General features: G+C 38.3%; 1 protein-coding gene across 1 annotated transcript in view; it reads right to left on the reverse strand.

Annotated features, from left to right (window-relative positions):
- Window positions 1–20,723, reverse strand: part of LARP1B (La ribonucleoprotein domain family member 1B) — a 41,111-nt gene extending 20,388 nt beyond the window's left edge. The window contains exons 1-9 of the mRNA XM_015819458.1: window positions 20,119–20,723; window positions 10,377–10,438; window positions 6,945–7,004; window positions 5,855–6,026; window positions 5,485–5,631; window positions 5,234–5,377; window positions 4,029–4,197; window positions 3,359–3,503; window positions 1,700–1,874 (exon numbers count right to left, since the gene is read on the reverse strand). Of these exons, the coding sequence (XP_015674944.1) occupies window positions 1,700–1,874; window positions 3,359–3,503; window positions 4,029–4,197; window positions 5,234–5,377; window positions 5,485–5,631; window positions 5,855–6,026; window positions 6,945–7,004; window positions 10,377–10,438; window positions 20,119–20,467 (1,423 nt within the window). The 5' untranslated portion in view covers window positions 20,468–20,723. The remainder of the gene's footprint in view (window positions 1–1,699; window positions 1,875–3,358; window positions 3,504–4,028; window positions 4,198–5,233; window positions 5,378–5,484; window positions 5,632–5,854; window positions 6,027–6,944; window positions 7,005–10,376; window positions 10,439–20,118) is intronic.
- Between the last annotated feature and the right edge of the window lie 4,033 nt (window positions 20,724–24,756).

Consider the following 24,756-nt stretch of genomic DNA (forward strand, 5'->3'; position numbering starts at 1 on the left):
TAAAATCTGCAAGGAGTCCTTTACAAAGACAAGGAGACTGAAGGCTCCTTAGCACTGAGATGCCTTTATTAAAATGATAAGATGAGATGACTCTGTTTTGTTGAGGCCCTAATGCTCAACACAATTTAGTTTTTCCTACTTGAACTGTTGCTATAAAAACCATCCATCCATCCAAGAAGAGTGCTGCGAGGAGTAAGTTTCACATATTAGAATCTAGGGGTGCATCATGAAAACAGCATCTCTGCTCCTGATCCCTTCTCGTTTTACTTCATCCCTTATGATATTGTCAGGATTTTTTGTTATTCTTTCTGGATGGGTTTGGTTTTTTTATATAAAGCGTTATCCCAAAGATGCTTTTTTTCACAAGGCAACTGGATTTTATTGTTTTTTCTTTGAAAACGTTTCGCTGGATAAGCTTCTGCCTTAGTGTCCACCCCAAGGATAAAACACCCAGACACAAACTGAGCAATGTGTTATATGCAGTACAATGCAGTGAATCATGTACAGATCTGTAAATTGGGGAAATAAAACAACAACTTCATAAATGTATGACACAACATAGCAGAACAAATCCATCAGGACCAGATTCATCTGCATTTAAAAGACAAAACCACTCTTTTGAAGACAGCAATGTTCACATTTTGGACAGAGAAAACCAATGGTTTGAAAGAGGGGTCAAAGAGGCCGTCTATGTAAAAATTGAACAGCCCTCTCTCAACAGAGGGGGAGGGATATGACATCATCTATCTCCAGTCTAGAATACAGTGCTTTCAACAGTTCCAAGAAAGCTCCACACACATTTGCACCACTCAGGTGACCCTGAGGACACAGATAAGCCTCCAGGTAGCACTAACGAGTCACTAAAAGAATGCAAATGAACAGCTGCCTGCAAGGAGTATAAATCTTTCCATTCCCCATCATCCAGTCAGAGCTGAAGAAGCTTCTGGATGAGAAGCGAAACGTCTTCAAAAAAAAACAAGAAAATCCAGTTGCCTCATGAAAAAGTATCTAGGGCCTGGATTACTAAGAATCTCCATAGACATTGTAGAAGAGGTTGTTTTTTATGATGTGTCTGTTTGTTAAGTACTCAGCACTTTCAAAAGTAGGTGGCGTACAAACAAATAATTCAGTTTATAGTTATGCTCAGAAACTAACACATGAAAAGAATGCTGTAGCTGGAGCAATTGCTTTAGTCTAACTAGATATCTATGAAGAAGAAATCCAGTGTTTTCTTTTTTTTTTGCTATCCTACGTCTGCCCCAAAGCTCATACAATAACTCCCTGTACATCACCAATACTTAAAGAGGCTTAAGAGTCATCAACCAAAACTCTAGTTGAGACAATGTACAATTGAAAATATGCTTATTTTCCTCTTAAAGTCAAGGATAATTGCATAGAGGAAAGTTTTCAGAAAGTTGGAAGTTTCTGATTGAAACCATGACCTCTTTTATATAGACAACTGCCTCTAGTATATAAAGATAAAAGGCAAGAGAGTATAGCTTACAAGTTTAGTTATATTTTTTACTTTCTATTTCTTCAAGAATAGAAGTGAAAAAAAAAATAATGGAAGTAAATTGAAAATTGAAGCAGTAATGGCCAATATTAGTTTATAAATAGCCATTTGCATAAAAATGGGATAGCTGTGTCTTTATAAATACAGAGCCTTAAAATACAAGTTGAAGAAGTAAAATTACCTTACCTGTATGTGAATCAAAAATCTGGCCTGGTATGAACTCTGGGCAGTTAATAAGCTGAGAAAAGTCTGTATGTGTAAGACTACGTGGAGAGGGACCTGGAATTGGCCATTTTTCTGGTTCTATCCTTTTCCTCATCTTCTGATCCACTATTTCTATTTCAGTACTGTCCTTTAAGGCCTGTATCATACAAATAAACATATTAATTAACCTGCATGTAAATAAAATGCAATGATGCTTAACACTAGAACCTTACCTTTTGTACACAAAGATTAGGTTAAAATACAAGTTGCTTAATTTCTGTTTTTATAGACAAATATTTACAAAGCAAAGAATGATCTTTTCATGATGGTTTTTGTTTTCACTTCTCCAGATGATGTGATTTTCTGAATTTTGCAAAAATCTGTTAAACAAATTTCCATTTGGAAACAGCTGGTTTTTCCCTGAACTATAAGCAATATTTGATGTATAGTTTGGTGAATTGCTTTTTTAAATGAAATATGTAATTGTCTCACTCCTGATTTCTACAGGTAATCTTTGATATTACCTGTATATGAGTATATATGAGTTATGACCGCTGGTCCATCTTTCTTCTCAAGAAGTCTCTTTCCAGGTTTTCTACACTAAAATAATACTTGCTAAAAGCAGTTAAAATGTTTAGGTTAGCAGAAAATATAAGTTATATGAGCATATATGAGTTATGACAGCGATTAGGACTGGGATTGCCATCATTAAATTATATGCCATCACTAAATTGTATGGCATTGTCACATGACAATTTAGGCAGTCCTGGTTGCTGACATTGCCCAAGATGTGCAGGTTGTTAAATGGGAAGCCCAAGGAAGGAGAACTTGGGTGTATGCATGTGAGCACAGAGAGGCCCAGAGAAGGAGAACTGAATTCGCCTGTAGGCAGGCCCAGGGAAGATGCAATTGGGTGCACACATATAAGAACAGGGAAATACAGAGAAGGACAATTTAGGTGTGATGTGAGAGCACAAGGAAGGAGGGATGGCATGGTGCATGGGAAGGTCAGAATGAGAACTTAATAGAGTGACTTGCGATCTTTCTTGCTGACTTCCCCACTGACTTTGCTTGGGGGGAAGTTGGCAGGCAAGGACATCAATAGTGATCAAGTGACCGTGGAATTTTGCAATCATAGTAAGTGTGAGTTGGTTGCCAAACTGCAATCATATAATTGTGGGGTTAGAACTTTGAGGATCAGTTGTTAAGTAGCCCTTGTTCAGTACCATCAGAACTTTGAATGGATGCTGAATGAGTAGTCAGTAAAAGAGAGCTACCTGGATAATGAAAATATGATCTTCTATAACAAGCAATCAATATATTTTAATAGTATTCGATCTCTTTTTTTATTTTCCCTTGGTATGTTGGACAAGTTAGGCTTGAATTTTCTTGAGCAAGATTTTATTTTTATTTTTAAATTTATATGCCATCCATCTCGCTCATATATTTTTTATAAAAATATGAAGTATAAATGCATTGTTAATAGAAAATAATTGTTTTAATCATTAATTCAATCCATGTATTTTAAATGCAAATTGCAATTTCAGAAAGCATCCAAATTAAAAAAAATGCTTTGTTAAGATGTCTTTTAAAGGCGCAAATGTAATATATATTTCTTACTATTTAGAAATATTGATTTACCTCTAATATTAAGTTAACATTTGTAGTGAGAGCCTGCACCCGGTGGAAGCTTGCAATCAAAGATATAGGCAAGAATCCTTGCTGGTCCATCTTCCTTCTCAAGAAGAAGTCTCTTTCCAGGTTTTCTACACTGAAATAATATTCGCTAAAAAACAGTTAAAAATGTTTAGATTAGCACAAAATATAAGTTTGGGGAGCCCTTGCCTCTGAAAGCTGATCCATAGGACTTTCTTCAGTATTAGTTTTTGATATGATTGGGCTTTTAGATTTTTTTCTATTTTTCTATTATTGAATTATAACTATCCATGCATAAAAATATTCTGATTTTTTGCAGTTCAAATACAATATAGTAACTAACCATCAAAACCTCTTTAGAAAAGTATCTTATATCACGATAATTTCACAATTACAAAGTGTCATAGACATGTGAATTTGTGATACTGTAATACATAAAGGTAAAGCATACTAAAATTGCAGAACTAGTTTTGTAGCATAAAGAGTGTCAGGATTCATCTTTCTTAAAAATTCACAGTGAAAATGCTTAATGTGAGTAAAAGAACAAGCACTGATTTCCAGTGATACATTAAAAAGCCAAGGTTTTCAAAGACAGTTTATTTAAAGTCTGGCTTCCTCACCCCTCTGTAGCACATACATTAAGCAATCTACTTACATTTGGCGTTTAATGTATTCTTTAAGCAATGTTTCATCCACAGAATACATCTGTACTCCTGTTCCATCATCATAATAATACATCATATTAGTGCTAAGATCTGGCTGAAATGGCGGATCAGTCCTTTCGCTATATTGTTCTCGGTAGCCACATGAATAGTCATGGTTCACTTCAAAATTAGCAGAAGAAAAAAGCAGATTAAGTAAAAGTGCCCTTGAATGCTTTTATTGATTGATTGATTGATTCAACACGAGAAAAAAAATCACAGGGCAAAACATCTGTATAATATAAATAATTTCTTTCTTTCTATTTCTGGTTGCTAAGAGTTAACAATGACATAATGTCATTGTCAACATACATACATACATACATACATACATACATACATACATACATACATACATATCCAACTATTCCTCTTATTCTCAGAGGGCAAGGATTAGTGGCTTAAGATTCTTTTACTAGCTTCCTTAAATGTATATGACTCAGTTCAGTTTCATGGCTTGGCTTGTAGAATAAAATTAATGTGGCTATTTAACTGGGGGGGGGGGGAGGAACCAAGATTTCTGAGCATAGAAAAAGTGGGACATTGAATGCTTTTGTATATCAATAATCATTCCTATTTTCTGTTCTATTATATTATCTAGCTCTGAAGCTCTTTACAAAAGATCAGTATGACTCTCTAAGGGAGGGATATCATTTTATACCCAACTTCATTCCTAGAGAAGTTTTTCAGACTATTATTAGTCTAGTATCCAATATGTTTTAATTGATTTACTGTTGATGTGTTCTTGGCTTTTATATCTCTCCGCAAATGAAATGTTACAAAGTCTTTTTCAGATTCTATATCAAAACCTGGGCAAATGTACAATGTTGCAAATTAGACATTCTGACAAATAAAATAGATTAAGATGAGAACTTAGAGTAAACTCTGTCAAATCACACTCACAAATTTCAAATTTCCTATAATGTCCTATTAAGCAACAGATTATAATTGCTTGTTACACATGAATCAAGCACTCTGTTCACAAATTAAAACTCTAAGCTCATTTCAAATTGTTATTCATTATTACAGTTTATAAAATTAATTCATGTAACAAGCCATGAGTTGGCATTATATTATAAGCAACCCATGTAACTATGGCTAGTTTTGCAATTTAATATGTTCAATACCATTCTTTCTTAATTATTTTCTATTTCCATACTTCGTGGATTTCCTCTTCCACGTCCTCTTCCTCTTCCCTTGCCTCTCCCTCGTCCTCTGTAAAATCCTCTAACACTGCCACCTTCGCTTCTCACACTCGAAACTTCATCATGATCTTCTCGCTTTTCCCTATCCCTTCGCCAGCCTTTTGGAAACAGAAGAATGACATTCTGCAGTTACACAACTGAAGTTTCCATAGTCAGACATCAACGACATATGAAAGATAAACCACCAGAATTTTAAGTGACATACTAGTTCTTGCCTCATTGCGTCTGTTGTTGTGAGGCACAAGCTTGCTGGTTTCTGGCTGGGACCTTGAACTGTTCTGAGATCCTGGCCTTTCTTGGTTATCTGGCTTCATATCATCTAAATGAAGTGGTACCCATTTATGCTTATTACCTTCAAATATAAAATATAAAAGTAAAATGTTGTGGAGAATATAGATCTAATACAATCATTTCTAAAATATTAGTTGCAATTAAATACACAGAGAGGAAAACATGTAGCAATATTCTGGCCAGGACAATTAATCATTAATAAAGTTGATAAGATGCTAAAAACTGCAAGTGGATGCACATTTACCATACTTAAAAACTACAAATAAAATTTAGTCCAGACTAACCTTTTTTCTTTTGATTGTTAATCGGACTCTCATCTTCACTAACATTTTCTCCATGAATATCTGGATTTATCTCCAAATTTTCCTTTATTTTATTTGTATTTTTCTTTTCATTTTTTTCTTCTTTCTCTTTTTTTATTGGAGCTTTTTTATTCTGATTACTTACATTTTTACACTGTAACAAAATATTAAAGGATGTAAGAACTCAATTTTAAGCATATTCATATAATCGAGGCCTTTTAAATTTAATCATATTTTTAAAAAATCCTATTTTCTTCCATCCGTACTTCTGTCTCTTATTAATCAAATGACCTTATTTCCCTTATTTGCCAAAAGACAATTTGCACAAAGTCCCAGTTATTATTTCTCCAAATCTGCTTTAAGTATAAACTTTCTATGAGCAGTATTTTAATTTTCTTTGCATATAATGGTGGGAACAAGATTCATTCTTTTCTTTATATATCATGGTGGGAACAAGACAGTGGTGGGATTCAGCCAGTTTGCACCACTTCGGCAGAACCGGTAGCTAATTTTTTGTTGCCCAGGCCCAGAATGGACTTCCAGAAGCGGCATCCACACCGAGAACCAGTTGGTCACATATTTGAATCCCACCACTGGAACAAGATACATAGAGACACTGTAGGGCAGGGGTGTCAAACTGCTGGTCCGCGGGCCGGATGCGTCATGCCAAAACTGCGCCCACCCCATTGCCGGAAATGGGGAAAAAGTCACGATACGTCGCGACACATCACGTATTGTTGCAAGTTTGACACCCCTGCTGTAGGGTCTTGCATTTTTTAAACTACCGTAATACTTTCTTACCCATTCATGTTCACTTCTAAAACAGACGCTTGAGCTCTCTTGCTAAGAAAATGCTAGTGACCAAGATCAGCAACTAGAGACTAGCTGCAAAATGATTACAGAAAGCTTTAATTTTTTATAATTTCTAATTGTCCTTGTTAAGCACAGAAGCAGCTTCTTCAGCTATCTTCAAGCATACTAGATCTTTTATTTTTATTTATTTTTTTAAAATTATATAGCCACCCATCCTATAACCAGCTGTGGTGCATTTTTTCCCCAAAAATGAACTTACCTCAGAGTTTGCAATTTCACTTGGTGTTGGCCAATTTGTTGCATCATTGAAATAATTTGCCTGCAGGAACAAAAAAGCCAATTTATTGTCCATACAATATTTATTCAAAATCAAGCAGGAAACTTTTCATAATTGTCAATGAAATCACACTATAGCAATTAAATTACAGATAACAAGTCTTCACTATTACAGCAGGATGACAAGATGCACAGCAAATACAGGTAGTCCTCACTTAACAACCACAATTGGGACTGGCAACTCCACTGCTAAATGATGAGTTACATTATGGTTCATGACGGACTTACAACTTCACTTCTGCCACAATGGTTAAGCACTGTCATTAACTGAGACATCACATGACCAAATTTGTAATTTTACTGCTGGCTTCTCACTGACTCTACTTCATGGAAGCCAGCTGTGAAGCATGTAAATGACAATCACATGACTGCAGGGCTCTGTAATAGTCATAAAAACCCACTGGTTGCTAAGCCCCCAAATGTTGACAATGCAACTGCAGAAATGCTGCAATAGTCCTAAGTATAATGTACCCTTACTGTATAAGGTTATATATATTTAAAAACATGTATATCTAAGGAGGAAAAGAGACAATATGGAATTTAAGAACAGAACTGAAGTAATACTTAAAACCTGAAACCGCTTTTGAAAAAGGCATAAATTCACATATTTTCTACATAGATTTTGGGGATGGGCAGGATTGAATTAATTTTTCTGAATTTAACAGCACTGCCATAGTAATGTGGAAAAAATGCCATGGTAGAAGTGGCAGTCAAGTCCCTTAAAATCATATGCAGTTGTGAATCACAAAAAATATATTAAGAAATTACAGCATTCTTATTTCTTGACAAGAAAAAAGTCTATTACATGGGTGTCAAACTCGCCGTGTCACGTGACACGTCATATTGCGACTTTTTTTTGCAGTGCCGGAGCTGGGGTGGGCACGGCCTCCGCATGATGCAACTGGTCTGCAGGCCGGCAGTTTGACACCCCTGGTCTATTAGATCAGAATCAAATATGCTGAAACCAAGTGTAGCCATTCTGAATGGTGTCATTTTGAGTTTTCTGACTGTTCTGAATATAGCTGATGAGGCATTTGTTTTCTATTTTATTTGCTTGTCTTTTTCCCCCAGAACGTATTCTATATTAAATAGTACAGTATTAGTGACCAGACACATCCTTATCATTAATTTATACTGCATGGAATGAAATGATAATGAAGCATTGTGACTAAAAAGCATTTAAGCACACCAGAGGGGAAAAAACAGTTTTATCATCTGCTGATCTGCCTAATAAATTACTGGGTTATTCTTGTTGTTTTTCATTTGTTGCTACAAAGATGTATTAAGGCAGGGGTGCCAAACTGCCGGCCTGCGGACCGGTTTCATCATACCGGAGCCGCGCCCACCCCATTGCCGGCAACAGTGAAAAAGCTCCGATACGTTACGCGACGTCACGTGACATCGCGAGTTTGACATGTCTGTATTACGGGGGGAAAAAGACTGATAGCATTGAATACACAGCTACAGGTGAAGGCAGTTTACCTGAAGTAAACCATCAGGAATAAGAACAATGTTTCTTTTCTTTCTTATTTAAAATAGTCCAGACGTGATTTATGTACATGTCTTTGACAGATGTAACTGAATCATAATCATAAAAGGGAAGCCATGATTACATTTCAAAGTAGTAAATAAAAGAAATTATGAATGCATTTCTCAAAGCAGAGAGGAATGAGCTTTAAGGGATTAGGATGTCCTCCTCTTTCAGCAGTGGAGATACTAATACTAATAATACTAATAGTAATAATATTAATAATACCAATACTAATAATACTAGAGTTGGAAGGGACCTTGGAGGTCTTCTAGTCCAACCCCCTGCTCTATACCATTTCAGACAAATGGCTGTCCAGTCTCTTCTTAAAAACTTCCAGTGTTGGAGCATTCACAACTTCTGGAGGCAGGTTGTTCCATTGATTAATTGTTCTAACTGTCAGGAAATTTCTCTTTAGTTCTAGGTTGCTTCTCTCCTTGATCAGTTTCCATCCATTGTTTCTTGTCCTGCCTTCAAGTGCTTTGGAGAATAACTTGACTCCCTCTTCTTTGTGGCAACCCCTGAGATATTGAAACACTGCTTTCATGTCACCCCTTGTCCTTCTCTTCATTAAACTAGACATACCGAATTGTAGCAGCCGTTCCTTATATGTTTTAGCCTCCAGTCCCCTGATCATCTTTGTTGCTCTTCTCTGTACTTTTTCTAGAGTCTCAACATCTTTTTTACATAGTGATGACCAAAACTGGATGCAGTATTCCAAGTGTGGCCTTATCAAAGCATTGTAAAGTGATATTAACACTTCACATGATCTTGATTCTGTCCCTCTGTTAATGCAGCCTAGCAGTGTGTTGGCTTTTTTGAGCACTGTGTTGGCTAATAGGTATAGAACTCTGGAAGCCTTCAATTGGAAAAGGTCAAATCCATTAACTCTAACAGCACCAAAATTTTACTCTCACCAGGAAAGTGCAGTTATAAAGAATACTTTCTCATGAGGAATTGACATGGAATATGGAAAGGAAACACATTTTTAGGAAAAGAAAAAATAGATCATTTTAAAATTCTAACACAGAATTTAGAATTCATGTCTTTAAATGAACTGCATTTGGTTCACAAGGGCCATACTTGCATTAAAAAAGTGGATAAAGTCAAAAATACTATGTAAGTACATACTGTTTGCTGCAAATATTTCTAAAATTGCTGAGATTATAAATACAAAGCCTATTGTATTCTGCAGAATCTTTAAAGTTCACTTAATAATCAAACTATAAATTCTTTTGGGCGGGTTTGTTGAGCATCTACTAATGCTCTTGTACCTCAATGGTGCAAAAGGAAGACTAGGTGCATAGAGAATTTTCTTGAAGAACAGGAGGAAGAGTCAGGGGCAACAATTAGACAAATGTAGTTTAATCCCATTCCAAGAAAATAATTTGAGCAAACATTCTCAGACTTTTAAAGAAGCACTTAATGTAGTGAATGACTTCTTCAATTTAACAGCCTGAACCATATTTTCTGAATATATCTAACTATGCAAAGATTATTCTAATAAGTCTCTATTTTGTTTAAGCATACTTCTAATCAAACTAACTCCTGGATGTAATACTTTTCTAAAAATACCAATCAATAAATGGTTAAAACAATTCTAGCACTTAGCTACAATAAAAATACTCACCAATACTAGCCTTTTTCCGAAGCATAAATCTTGTGAATACACTTAAGCCTTTTAAAATTATTTTGTAATTAAAAATAGTGGACAAACAGTTTAGGGTAACTATATACATTTTATAATGAAAGTCAGAATATAAATATACACACAATAACTGATTTTTTAATAACAGAATATTTAACTTAAATTGTATCAATACATGCCTTACTGGGTTTCTTTATCTTCAACTTTCCTGCTTTTATGACTTTAGTAGAACACTGCAGTTCTAAAATAAAGGAAAAGTAGTTAAATCACTGAAGCTTGATTTAAAGCCTGATTTAAAATGATTGAGTTGAATAGTACTGTATATTTAGTAGGTATGAATAGCACCAAATTATCTGTACATAATTTATTTGTGAAATAGTTTACCAACATATTTTAAGATTAATGGTTTCTTTAAAAAAATCTGAAATACAGTACTTATAAATACTTAACAATAGTTTTATAAGTTCTTTACCCATGTCATCATACATTTTATTAAACTTTAAAACTAAAGCTGCAAGTTATATATCTGTTTCCCTATCATGTTTTTATACTAAGTGAACATTTCAATATCCAACATACCTAGTGGGCATCAAGTTGAGGAAGTCTGTTGTACATAGTTAACTAAAAATACATGCACCAACCAAGATTTGGGTCTGCATAAAGACACATAGGTCTACATTGCAAAAAAGGTAATTATCATCTTATAGTCTCTATGGCACTGAATTATGAAAGTATTTCAAAAGGGAACAAACAAATATATTACAAAGCACGGGTATCCCACAATCTTAATTAATGAAAGCACTAAAATTAGGCTATTAGGAACAATAGGCAAAAACAATAGACAAAAACAATGGATAATCTCTAGAGTAGGGGTGTCAAACTGCTGGCCCACGGGCTGAACGCATCACCAGGAAACCGCGCCCACCCCATTGCCGCCAATGGGGAAAAAGCTCCGACACGTCTCATGATGTCACATGACGTCGCGAGTTTGACATGTCTGCTCTAGAGAAATGCATAGATAGAATATAATTATCATTTGTTTTTTTGTCTCACTTGTTTAGCAATCACATTCCATTCAAAAGAGAAAGAGACAGAGAGACAGTCTCATTCAGATAAAGTTCTTTAACAACTGTAATAGCATTACTCTCACTCCGGTATGCGTTTCTGTCAGGCATACAAAATTTAGTCATAAATAAGTACATTAGTTGAAAAATGGGTTCTTTATTACTGATATATTTGTGAATGGTCACTAACTGAGGTAGCTGCTAAATGTTCTAAAGATGAAAGTTTTTGTACATTGTGGTATAAAGAAAATGGAACCCCACCCCAAAAAAACCTACAAGAGATTGTTGCTCCCACTGCCATTCAATGGCACTACAATTACTAGGGCTCTCACAAACAGTTTTGAGATGTCTGGGAAGCATTTGAAAGAAGAGGAAGTGAGAAAATTAAAAAACTCTCATTTTTATTTTTTCTTAAAATCAGTTTCATATGTTAATAAATAATATTGAAAATACAGTTGCAAATATAGTCATAAATGTATTTTTTCAAATGGTAATACTAGCAAACATTCACAAGAATTTTTTTGTTATTGATCAAAAATTTTCTAAAGCAAAATAAAAAATGTCCTATCTAAATTACTTTCACTACATAATCCTGAGTAAGTTAGGACCTATTGGCTAAATAGGTTCCTTGACACTGGTATCCAGTTAAAGAGCAAAAAATGAAATACTAAAAATATACATTGTTTCAATGGAAACATATGTAACCTCAACTCCGGTAATGGACATCTAACTTGGTTAATGTTTGACTGTATGGTTTAGGTCAGTGCTTTTCAAAGTTTTCACAAATTGTACCACTTTTAAGATATGGCAATCTTCGAGTACCGTCAGTCGCCTAGCAAGGTGACAAAAAAAAGTGATAAAGTACAGGCAGTCCTAGACTTACAACAGTTCACTTAGTGACTGTTACAATGGCACTGAAAAAAGTGACTTATGACCATGTTTCTCACTTATGACCTTTGCAGCATCCCCAACGCCACGTGATTTACATTCAGATGCTTGGCAACTGATTCATATTTATGATGGTCGCAATGTTTCAGGGTCATATGATTTCCTTTTGCAGCCTTCTGACAAGCAAAGTCAATGGGGAAACCAGATTCACTTAACAACCGTGTTACTAATTTAACAACTGCAGTGATTCACTTAACAAATGTGGCAAGAAAAATTATAAAATGGGACAAATCTCATTTAACAAATTTCTCACTTAGCAACATAAATTTTGGGCTCAATTGTGGTCGTAGGTTGAGGACTACTTATACCTACCACATTTTTAATGGGAAACTTGTGCCTGTTTTTCTGACTTTAATCTTTGCACTGTTCTACCTCCTTCTCTCCGTCTGCTTATCTCAAAAACGCCTCTCCTCCATCTCTCTTTCTCCATCCCCTTCTCTTTCCCCGACATCTTTTTTTTCTCTCCCTCTCCCACCAAAACCTCCTCCTTTTATATCCTCTCCTCTCTCTGCCTCCGCCTCCTTTTCTATTTGGTGCATTTCCAGCTGACTCCTCCTCCACAAGGCTGCACTCTGCTCCCAGAAGCACCAATCAGCTGGAGCTGTGTACCAATCAGTGGGAGTGCCTTGCTGATCCTGGGCGCTCAGCAGCGCTGACAACATCGCAGCTCCAGCTGACTCTCCCACAGGCCTATGTGGCGCCACCGTCGCTTTAGCTCATCCCCCCCCCACTACACTTTTACATTTTTTTTATACTTTTTTTTTACAGTGCTTTTCAACCCTTCATACACATACCACTGCTTAGGGAACTGAAATGAAGAAAGAGACTGACTAATCAATTTCTGCCATTCCAATGTTTTCTGCATAGCAAACACTACTTTCAACCAAACCAACACAATGCCTCCATAAATGGACATCACCAGATAAATATACAGAAATTTATACCATCAAAGACTAGGTAATCACTGTGATCAGATCACAAATTTCTTATATGCAAGCTGCAAGTTAAGCTAAAGAAGAAGAAAGCTAGTCAGTTTCCACAATCTTGAACCCATCATTTAAAGAAATGCTTTGAAGTCCTGAACCTCACTGATACAGAAGCATAGGAATTATGGAATGAACACAAAGAAGTTGTTAAGGATGAATATGAGAAGAGACTGCCAAACATGAAGAAACAGATAAAAAGCAAATTTTCTTCTCAAACTTTCTTCTCAGGTGAAATCATAGAAATTGGTAAGAAGAGAAAAGAAACCAAAGCCAGTAAAGATAAAAATCTCAGAAAGAAATTTTACAAAGAGTTCGAGAGAGCTGTTGGAAGAGACATTGGAAAAGACATTCCAACCTTCAATTGAACACTGATCGACAGCTAGTAAATAATTCAAAGGAGATCTAACAAAATTGGAAAGTGCATGCTGAAATAATGTATAGTAGAGATGCCAACATTCAGAATACCTTAAAAGATATTCCTTAATTACAAGAACCTCTAATACTAGAAGATGAAGTTAGATCAGCATTCCGGTCATTACCAAACAGGAAGCTACAGTAACTGACAGAATATCCAGTGAATTATGGCAAGCAATAAAAGAAGAATCAGTAAAGTTCTAAATAAGCTATATCAGCAACAGCAAGTCTGTAGAATGAAACAGTGGTCAACAGATTGGAAGAGATCAATCTACCTTTCAATTCTCCCCCCCCCCATAAAAGGAAACTTAACATAGTGTGCAAACTGTCTTACCATATCCTTAACACCACATGTTAATACAATACCGTTAGCAAGTGATGTTAAGGATCATCCAACGCTGATTAGAGATCTACATGGAAAAAAAGATACCAGATTTCAAACGTTAGAAAAGGCAGAGGAACATGAGACATTATTGCAGATGAGAATATGGACAGAACATGGCTCCAGGTTGTCAAAGGAGTGCAACAAGGCTGTATACTCCCTTTATTTATTCAACCTATGTACCAAGGGAAGCTGGATTGGAAGGCGATAAGTGTGGTTTTAAAATTGAAGGGAGAAATTTCAGTGACATGAATTATGCTGATGACTACTCTGATAGCTGAAAATACAAAGGATATGCAAGCTCTAAGTAATAAAAGACAAAGAGCACAGTAGAAAAAAAGGGCTAAAATAAAATATAAAGAAAACCATGATATCAGGCAGAAGCAATAGTCTTAGAAATGACAATGAAGATAACAAAATGGTGGATAACATATGTCTTTTATTTATAGTGATTTTACTTATCACTTATAGTTCCCTTTGGGACTGGTTGCTGGGGTAGGAGTTGGGAATGGGTTACCCTATACTGATTTTCTTCTTTTTCCAGGGTCAGTCCCAGGCAGTGCTGATCAGGGAGGGAGGAGAGGTTCAGCTCACAGTCTCTGCTATGCAGGATTTTGCAGAGCTTGGTTATCTTTATTCCTACTTAAAATCTACATGACATCGTTAGGTGATGTCATCCAATGGCATAGTTGAGTATCATCAGTATGGTGATTATACCCCTCCACATCTAGCCACTCACTTAATACGCTGTCTCAATATCCGGAAGCAGTGGGAGCTTGGATGGGAAATACCAAGCTTCAGTTCAACTTTAACAAGACTGTTTTAAGTACTAGGTTCTCCTAGGTCTGGTGATTTTTTCATCTCTTGTTCTAAATGAGATTATGCTAAGAAAAATCAAAGATAAAAGTACAGATTAAGCAAGACCTGGCTCAAAAACAGTAACTGTGAGAGGGACCTTGGAGTCCTAGTGGATGATCACTATGAGCCAGCAGTGTGCAGCAGCAGCCAAAAAAGCTAATACAATCCTGGGTTGTATAAACAGAGGCACAGAATCAAGATCACACGAAGTACTAGTACCGCTTTACAAAACCCTAATAAGACCACACCTGGAATACTGCAACCAATTTTGATCACCATATTACAAAAAAGATGTTCAGACTTTGGAAAAAATTCAGAGAAGAGCAACTAAGATGATCAAAGGCCTGGAGACTAAAACATATGAAGAAGGGCTGTAGGAATTGGGTTTGGGTAGTCTAAAGAAAAGAAAAAATAGAGGTGACATGATAGCAGTATTTGAGGGACTGCCACAAAGAAGAGGAGTCAAATTACTCTCCAAAGCACCAGAAGGCAGGACAAGAAACAATGGTTGGAAACTGATCAAAGAGAGAAGCAACCCAGAATTAAGGAGAAACTTCCTAACAGTGAGGACAATTAACCAGTGGAACAGTTTGCCTTCAGAAATCGTGGGCACTCCATCACTGGAGATTTTAAAGAAAAGACTAGACAGTCACTTGTCTAAATGCTTGAGCAGGGGGCTGGACTAGAAGACTTCCATGATTCTATTCTATTCCTATTCCTATTCCAAACAGAATCTTTATGCGACTCAGAGATGGTAGTAGTGATGGTTAAACTCATGCCTCCTGTTTGGGGAATGAGTGGCAGCAAAGGCCAGAAGGACCTTTGTGCAACTTTGTGTTATTTGATTTGTTTGCCACTCATTTCACTTTGACGCGACCCTGGGTGGCTTACAAACATTAAAAGTCAATAAAACCATGAACAATAAATATTCCTAATAACAGTAATAAATTTCAATGAATATGGAGAGGAGGAAGGAAGCAGGATACATTTGGAGGTAGGTGGGATCTTCTCTTAATCTGTCAACCACCTCCAGCATGATACATCCCCATTGGGGCCCAACAAGCAGAGTCAGGTCTGCAGTCCCTTACAGAAGGTCAGAAGGGTGGGAACGGTTTTTACATCAAGAGGCAGGCATCACAGCAGAACAGGCTCTTCACCTGGACCCCACCAGTCAAAATTCCTTGACCGATGGGGCCCGCAGCATCTCCCTTTTGCTGACATGGATGGGGCAGGCCAGTTCCATTGGGATGAGATTGTTCCTCAGATAGCTTGAACCCATGCCATGCAGGGCTTTAAAGGCCAACACTTTGGATTGCACATGGAAGGCAGGCAGCCCTTGAAACTCACGGAACAGAGGTGTAACATGGGACACTCTATGGCACAGGTGTCAAACTCGCCACGTCACATGACACAATGTATCGCAACTCTTTTTGCATTGCCGGCAATGGCGTGGGCACGCCTTCGGTATGATGAAACCGGCCCGTGGGCTGGCAGTTTGACACCCCTTCTCTATGGGCTCTAAGAACTGCCTGCGCCACTGCACTCTGCACCAGTTGTAGCTTCTGAATGCTCAAGGATAGCCTGATGTAGAATGCATTGCAATAATTCAAGTGTGAGAGGACCAGGGCATGAGTGACTGAGCATAGGGACTCCTGATTCAGGAAAGGGTGCAACTGGAGTACAGCATGAAATAATGCAAAGGCTTTCCTAGCCCTAAATAAAACTAGGAAATATCTAATGAGCCAATATGGTTGAAGAGGCAGCTTCAGAAAAAACTGAGACTATAAAAGAAAGCTTATCAGAAATGGAAGGATAAGTCTACAAAGTTTCTACTCAGAAATGTAGGAATGAAGGCAGAAAATGAACTTAGGCTAGCTAAAAACAGCAAAACCAGTAAGAAGGGATTCTAGAAATACACTAACACAAGGAAAATAAAGGTAGTGTAGGCTCACTGCTTACTGCAAATCAAGAAAGTAGATTATCAAGAGAAAGCAGAAGAACTCAATTATCATTTTGTCTTTATGTTTATATCCAAAGCAAATGATTGTTTGAGTAGCAAACATAAACATAACAGGAGAAGATGCAGATCTGTAAGAATGTAGTAAAAGATCTTATACTAATTTGAATGCCTTCAAGACATAGGTCACATTAAATACATGCCAGAATACTAAAAGAAGAGCTGGTTGAAGAGCAGTTAGGATCTTTGATAATTTTATTTGGGGATTCCTACTAGAAAAGTTGAAAGGTACCAGAAAACTGAAGAATGATATAGTCCACCTTTGCAAGAAGGGAAAAAAAGAGGATCCCAATAATTATAGTGAGCCTAACATCAATCCCTGGAAATATGTCAGAACAGGCAATAATAGATCAAGCCACTTATAAGCATCTCAAAGACAGTGTTGCTAGTAAAAACATGGCACTGTCAAAAATAGATAATGTGGGACAAATCTCTTATATCAGGCTAAGTAGTCCATGGATAAAAGGAATGCTGTGGATATACATTACCTGGATTTCATAAAATTTTGGACAAGACTCCACATGACCTTCACAGTGATAATCTGTTAGGTAGTTTGAGCAACACTTCAGAAAGATAGATTCACAACTGGCTGACTAAATTGCACTAAAGTCAGCATCAACTTGGATAGCAGTCACCGGTGGGATCTAACAGGAATCAGTCTTAGTCTTATTTTATTAATGGCCTGGATAACAGGATTGGTGTGCTGCTCATCAAATGTGTGGATAATATTACATTGAGACATTTGGCCAATACCCAGGATGATAGAATGAGATTGTAATTTAATCTTGACAGATTGGAAAACTAGATTGAGAAGAATACAATGTTTTTCAACAGAGAAAAATGTAAAGTATTACATTTGGGGAGAGAAAATATAGGACCACAAAAAATAAAGGATTTATGGCTTGAAAGTAAAGAATTATATCAGCAGATAATTTTGGGTGCAGTCATTCACAGGAAGCTGAACATGAACTAGCAGGATGAGATAAATAAATCTAATGCAATTCTGGACTGCAAGAATACCGTATGAAAGACACATGAAATCTTTACTTTACTCTGCATCAGAAAAACAACACTTGGGGTACTGAGTACCTCATTTCCAGAACGATAAGTCAGAATAGACTCAGAAGAGGGTGACAAAGATACAGATTTGAGAATATGCTCTATGGGGAGACAGAAGGAAGTTGGGATGTTCAATATAAAGAAAAAACCAAAGGAAGACATGTCAGTAGTAAGGGACATAAAAAGGTGCCATAGGAAAAATAAACAGAAACTACATGGCCATACTTTACATAAACTGGAGCTACTTAGATTTTATTTAAATGTCAGGATAAATTCCTATTTCTTAGATCTTCACAACAGTGGAGACTGTAGGCTTTCCGTCTCTGGAAAACCACCTCTTGAGTATGGTTTAATTGATTTTTTTTTCCTGTGCAGTGCAGAGGTTGAACTAAATTCCTAATGGTTCTTCCAGAATTCTAGATTTCCATAAAAAGGTGTAGCTTTATAATACAAGAGGAACTAGAAACATTCTACTGTAATACCAAATAAATCAAGGAACATATACCATCCCAAAATAAAATATAGAACCTATTGGGCTGATACAATAGCTAGCTCAAAATCACTCAGCAAGCTTCTATGACTCAGGGTGACTAGAAGAGACTTCTGTTATTCCAAAACCTTAAGCATACTTTATTATAATTACTGGCTCAGCCATCATCTACAATCTAGTTATTTATAGTTTCAAGTATTTTCTTAAGCTTCACGCAGAATATCAATATTCCTCCAAAACTTAAAAAATGCTTTGCAAGCTGATTCACTCTATTGCTATGAATATATTCAGTATATATGGTAAACGTTTGAATTAAAGTTCAGATAAGCATTCCATTACCCTTTCCTTCAATGACAACACCAAATATTGAAATGGGATGAAACTAGTGTGACTGTAATAATGATTGTAATACATCGCCACCTGCCAGTAAGCTCAGATATCATTAAGATTTATAATATATGAAATGTCAGAAGAAACATCAAATATTCTTAAACCGCGTTTTATCGCAATATTCTCTTTTTAAAACAGGAAAAGCGCAAGTTGTTCCATATTAAAAATGTGTGGTGTTTGGTTCTCTTGAAATATTTAAAAACACTGAACCATACGACGTATTTCGTCGCATCTCCAGGATCGCTCTCCAAGACCTCCAAACATCAAGTACAAATTCTAGCGCAGTGTTTCTCAACCTTGACAATTTTAAGGCATGTGGACTTCAACTCCCAGAATTCCACAGCCAGCAATGCTGGCTGTGGAATTCTGGGAGTTGAAGTCCACATGCCTTAAAATTGTCAAGGTTGAGAAACACTGTTTTCTAGCAGTTTTGTTTCCAGTTTAGACCAGGGATAGTCAACCTTGGCTCTTTTATGACTCGTGGACTTCAACTCCCAGAATTCCTGAGCCAGCTTAGCTGGCTCAGGAATTCTGGGAGTTGAAGTCCATGAGTCATAAAAGAGCCAAGGTTGACTACCCCTGGTTTAGACCTTCCAATCTTCAGTCTCGCATAACTCCCAAATACGCCCAGGGCTGTGGAGTCGGTAGATAAATGTTCTGACTCCGACTCCTCAGTTTTTTGTACTTCCGACTCCGACTCCCCGACTCCTCTGTATTAATATGCAAATGTATTTTATACATTCCATGCACATGAAAAGCACGCTTCTTCACGGTCACTTAACGTGTTCGTTTTGCGGTTACGTGAGGCACTGCATGCATTGGTCTTTATTCTTACAGTAGAGAAGTCATTAATTATAACTTTTTGTGAATTGGGACATTTAAACTTGCTTTTTTTTAAAATTCCAATCTAAATTTAGTAGGAGTCGGAGTCGGTGCATTGTTTGCCGACTCCGACTCCAGGTACCCAAAATTTCCTCCGACTCCACAGCCCTGAATACGCCACACCCCTTCACACTCACTTTCCTAATCTGACCGCGTGCCTAACTTCGAAGGGCACATTTTCTTAAGGTCGGCTTGACAAAACACCCCACGCCTTTCCTCCATAGCTCGTGTTACTTGGGGGTCAATATTAAAGGCGAAGGGAGGAGGAGCTTTAAAGAAACTTGAGAGCGAAACGCCGTCATTTCGACATCCCTAAGCCAAAAAAAAAAAAAAAAAAAAGGAGCGCTGCTACTCAATTTGACAACTTCTCCCACCTCCCGCCGCCACCATCGCCACCCCCCCTCCCCGCCACCTGCAGCGGCCTTTCTCACCCGGGTCCTGCGAAGTTAACTCGCCGCCCGAGGAAGCGTTGGAAGGAGATAAACTACCACCAGAGTTGGGGGGAGGCTTCCAACGCGTCCAGGGATTCTCTTTCGGCGGCGGTGCCTCGACTACATGGCACGGCTGCGGCCTCCCCCGTTGCCACTTGTCGTGGTCCTCGCTGTCCTCTTGCTGTCGTTGCAACTGCAAGCCCTCGGCGGAGCCACTTTCCCGGGAAGCTTCAGTTACTTGGCCGGAAGGAAGCAGGAACGGCTCCCGATGGTTCTCTTCGAGTAACCAGGCCCCACCATTACTCTTCTCCGCACCCCGAGATGGTGGTTGCGGGGCAGCCGCTGACATGCCGAGAAGGAGCCGCCGCACTGCCCGGCACACTCCTCTCCCTCCGTTCCCTGCTGGGCAGCAGTAGGGAGAGAAGCGGGGCGCTGAGAGATCGGAGCGAAACTGAGAGAAGCTCCGTGCTGCGAGCCTGGGCCGCCCCACGGGGGCTGAGGCTGGAGGGGAAGCGCCCCCCCGCCTGAACAGCGGCCTCCGGGGGCGGCGTTGTTCCTACACCTCAAGGGGTGATTCAACCGCCACCGCCCTACGGCGGGGAGGAAGGGAGAGACCGTGCGTAGCGCGCGGGAAAAAAGAAAAAAAAAAACTAGGGTTCCCGACGAGGAGGGGGTGATTAAGAGAGTCAGTTTTCGAGGGCCTGGTTAACACCGTCACAGCTGTCGCGTGCGTGCTATCTCGCGCCGGGGGAGGGGCAGGGTGGGTGGGAAAGGGGCGGGGATAAGCGCACAAGGAGGGAATAAAAGGAAGAGGAAAAGGCGAAGAACTAGTAAGGCAAGGCGATCGCGACGAAGAGGTGGAGTCTTCAAACTCTTCGATCCGTTGTGACATCACAACGGCCAGCAGCGCAGAGTGGAGCATATTCTTATTTTTCTTATTTTTGTTCCCCCCCCCCCCGCTCAGGTGGGGGAGAATTTAATCAAAAGGGATGAAACCTATTTTTCGGCCAAGGACCTCTGAATGGAAGATCAAGAGGAAACTAAGTTGTCCTGACAAAAGACTTGGGAAAAAATCTAGGACTCACATTTTTAATACGTCTTTCCAGTGTGAGAAAGAACTATCGATGGCCACTTTTGCACTATGATTTGTGAACTAGTTAGGTATCCGTTCATGCGATTTTGCCCATGCTTAACTGCTTACGAATCAAAAGCACGGGGTGTTTTGTCAAATAATGCTTAACTGAGATAGACATGATAAAATGAGATATATGATTTCTGGTAATTACACTATTTTCAAGGCATTTACACATACTTCTTTTTAATTGTCTGCTCTATAATGTCTGTCTGACTGGACTATTGAATGCTGAAGTTTTCTTTTTACCAGTGTTCAAACAGTTCCCTTGCCATCTCTCCAGGATCACAGTGGTTCCATCAGAGGATCATCTATCCTAATTCTTTCAGTATCTTAGTGTACAATTCATCAGGTCTTGGTGATATAAACTCAGATTAAATATATATTTCCTGGCCATGTTTTTATCACTTTCAAGTTCAATCCTGCCCTATCATTGTGCTCCTTGTTTTTTTCTGGTGGAACAGGGTTTGTTTTTGAGAAGACGAGTTGAGCAGTTCCACCTTTTTGGTTTCTGATTGTTTTTTTCAGTACTCTTATTTCCAAAACGACCTTTTATTGTTATTAGCATATCTTACTAGTGTTTGAGCTTTTGTTTCCTTGATATGAGCTCTACAGTTCTAGCTATTTATTTGTACCATTCCTTTCTAATCTAATCCTTTTTCCATTTCTTGTATGCTGATCCAATTGCGATGAACTGAAGGAATAAAATGCAGTTTACTTCACCTTCTTTGTCATCCTCTTCCTCTATAGGATTTTAAGCAGTTTTGCAAATTTACTTCAAAACACAATTTAGATTCTGTATTCCTATGTGTTCAGAAGCTTAAAAACACTTTATGAAGTCTACAAAATAAGTCAGAGGTGTTACTTATAATTGTTGGAAAATATAAAATATAAAATACAATTCAGACAATTGTCATGATCTTTTAACTGGACAGAATGATGCATCGTAGGCAACTATGTTTAAATCAAGATACTCCAAATGGGCTAACTTATGAAGTGTGTCCACAATTTGGGATTAATGACTTTAAGGAATGAAATTTTGTTGCTGCTTCAGTGTTACTGGCTGCTTCTGGGGTCATGTGATTTTCATTTTCAAACTTTTGTGACAGTTTCCCAGCTAGTCTCACAATCCATTTACTCCCTCATCCACCCAGTTGCTCCCACTTACCTGTCTGCTGGAAAGGGGAAGAGAGGGATGATGAAAGAACAGGCAAGAAGGAACCCCTAACATCCTTTCCAGCCCATGCTAACTCCTTGTGCCTTCCCCAACCAACACAGCACCGTTTGGACCCACCACCTACACGTCCCTAACTTTCAAGGCACCTCTTGCACACTCCCAAGCACCCCCAGGTACCCTTCCCATGCTAACCCCACCCAATGCCATCCCCAACCTGTGTGGTACTTCTCACACATTCTTGACCCCCCTCCATACATTCTTCTTGACCCATGCAGCCCCCACATGCCCTATTTGACCCACACAGTAACCATTTATATACCCCTGGGACACTTCTTCACTCCTGCTGCTGTCCTGGTTACCGTCCCTGATCTGCACAGCACCTATACTGCACCCCAGGGCACTCTTACTTAACTACAGTATGCTGCCCATTCATGTACCACCCCGACCTGCACATCTCTGGCACATACCCACACACTCTTCCCAGAAAGAGGTGGCACCTCTTTCTGACCTGCAACCTTATGTGCTACCTTGCTTCCTCCCACATTTGGCGGCAACCACTAACCTGCCTGGCGGCAACCACTAACCTGCCAGCTGGCTTTACACTTACAATTTCCTGCTGACTTTGCACTGACTTTCTCTGCAAGCTTCCCAAAAGAAATATAAATGAGAAGCTAGCAGGAATTCTAGGGAGGGAGATAGGCAAGTAAGGAAATTTGTGACAAAATGGCAAGGAATGAGGGAAGGGGAGGGAGGGGGAAAAAGGAAGGAAGGATGGAAGGAAAAGGAGGGAGGGAAGGAAGGGAAGGGGAGGGAAAGGAAGGAAGGAAGGAAGGAAGATTTCTGATGCTCCCTGCTAGATTCCCATGAGAAAACTCAATGGGAAAGCCAGCAGGAAGTCACTGCAGATCCCACTGCTTTTTTGCCCACACATTGTCATTCTGTTTAGGTAAGGAAATATCTCTGAAACAATGATTGAATGGGATATGGGTTGTCTAGTATAGCATAAAAGCACACTTCTGCTTCTATCAAAACATTTGTTAGTGTTACAGAAATAATGTTTATTACTATGAAAACAGCTTTGGTGGCTTAGTTTCTATGGCAGATGGCATTTAAACATTTTCAGTCTAATCAGAGTGCACTGGTACTAGTGCTCTGTATGAGTGAAAGTAATACTTTTAAGAAAATGATGGCAAATATACATGTCCCAGAATATACACGACTCACAGAATAGCCCAAAGCACATATTCCAATATAGAGAAGTTACCTGCAGATGGGCTCCAGCATGAGTCCGAAAGCTTGGAAGAGTTAATCTCTGCTTCCAGTGACAGGCCCAGATTCGATCTTGCACTTTTAAGAGAGGCAATAACCAGAATATTTGGCAAGATTTCCACAACTAATCAAGAGTAAGTTTCTCAAACCCCACTCCCCACAAATGCTTTTAAAAAGCAAAACAGTAGTATAAAAATGTAGTTTTACTCGAAGCAACCTTTCAGTTTAAATGCTAGCGAGAAATTAGAAAAACTTCATTTTTACCTCAGTCTTTCAGTTTAAATGCTAGTGAGAAATTAGAAAAACTTCATTTTTACCTCAGTCCCTTTGTTATTTAATGTTCCACCTTTTAATTTTTTTTGTGTGTGTGGGAGGAATCTTCAAATCAATGTTGACACCTGGTGTGAAGTTCTTGCAGTTATGCTCCTTAAAACCTAACAACTGTCAGTAGCTTTCATTTTATATTAACAAAATAGCATCAGAGATGTGCATCTTCTAGCTTTTGACTACTCTCCTCTCTTGGAAGTATGGGACCAAAAGTCACTTATCATTAAAGGATGTAAGGAATTGGATTAATTCCAGTTGGAATATGAAATATATAGGTGAACACACCCTAAATTCCCTCCCTCCCATCCAGGACATAGCACAGAAGCGTTGCTTGAGCAGGGTCCGTAAGATTATCTGGGATACTACACATCCTCTTCACGACCTGTTTTCCTTGTTACCTTCTGGGAGGAGGCTCCGTGGTATCCAAACCAGAACATCCAGTTTCAGTCAAGCTTTGTTCCATACAATATTAACCGTGTGAACTCTAGAGCTTCCTCCTTCCGTTATGTACTCAAGATGGACAGTGATTTTTTATTTTTTTTCAATATAAAATTTTTATTTTTATCATAAAAAAAAAAAGAAATACATCACAGATATTACACAATGTTATATCCCATCCCCCCACCCCCCGGACTTCCCAAACCAACCTAGGCTGATATTCAAATACAAGTAAACAAATATTAATATCTCTAACTCCAAAGTCTAAACTTAAACAATCCATCTCCTCCGTATT

This window comes from Protobothrops mucrosquamatus, unplaced genomic scaffold (assembly GCF_001527695.2).
Source record: "Protobothrops mucrosquamatus isolate PMUCROS unplaced genomic scaffold, P.Mucros_1.0 scaffold928, whole genome shotgun sequence".
Classification (NCBI taxonomy): domain Eukaryota; kingdom Metazoa; phylum Chordata; class Lepidosauria; order Squamata; family Viperidae; genus Protobothrops; species Protobothrops mucrosquamatus.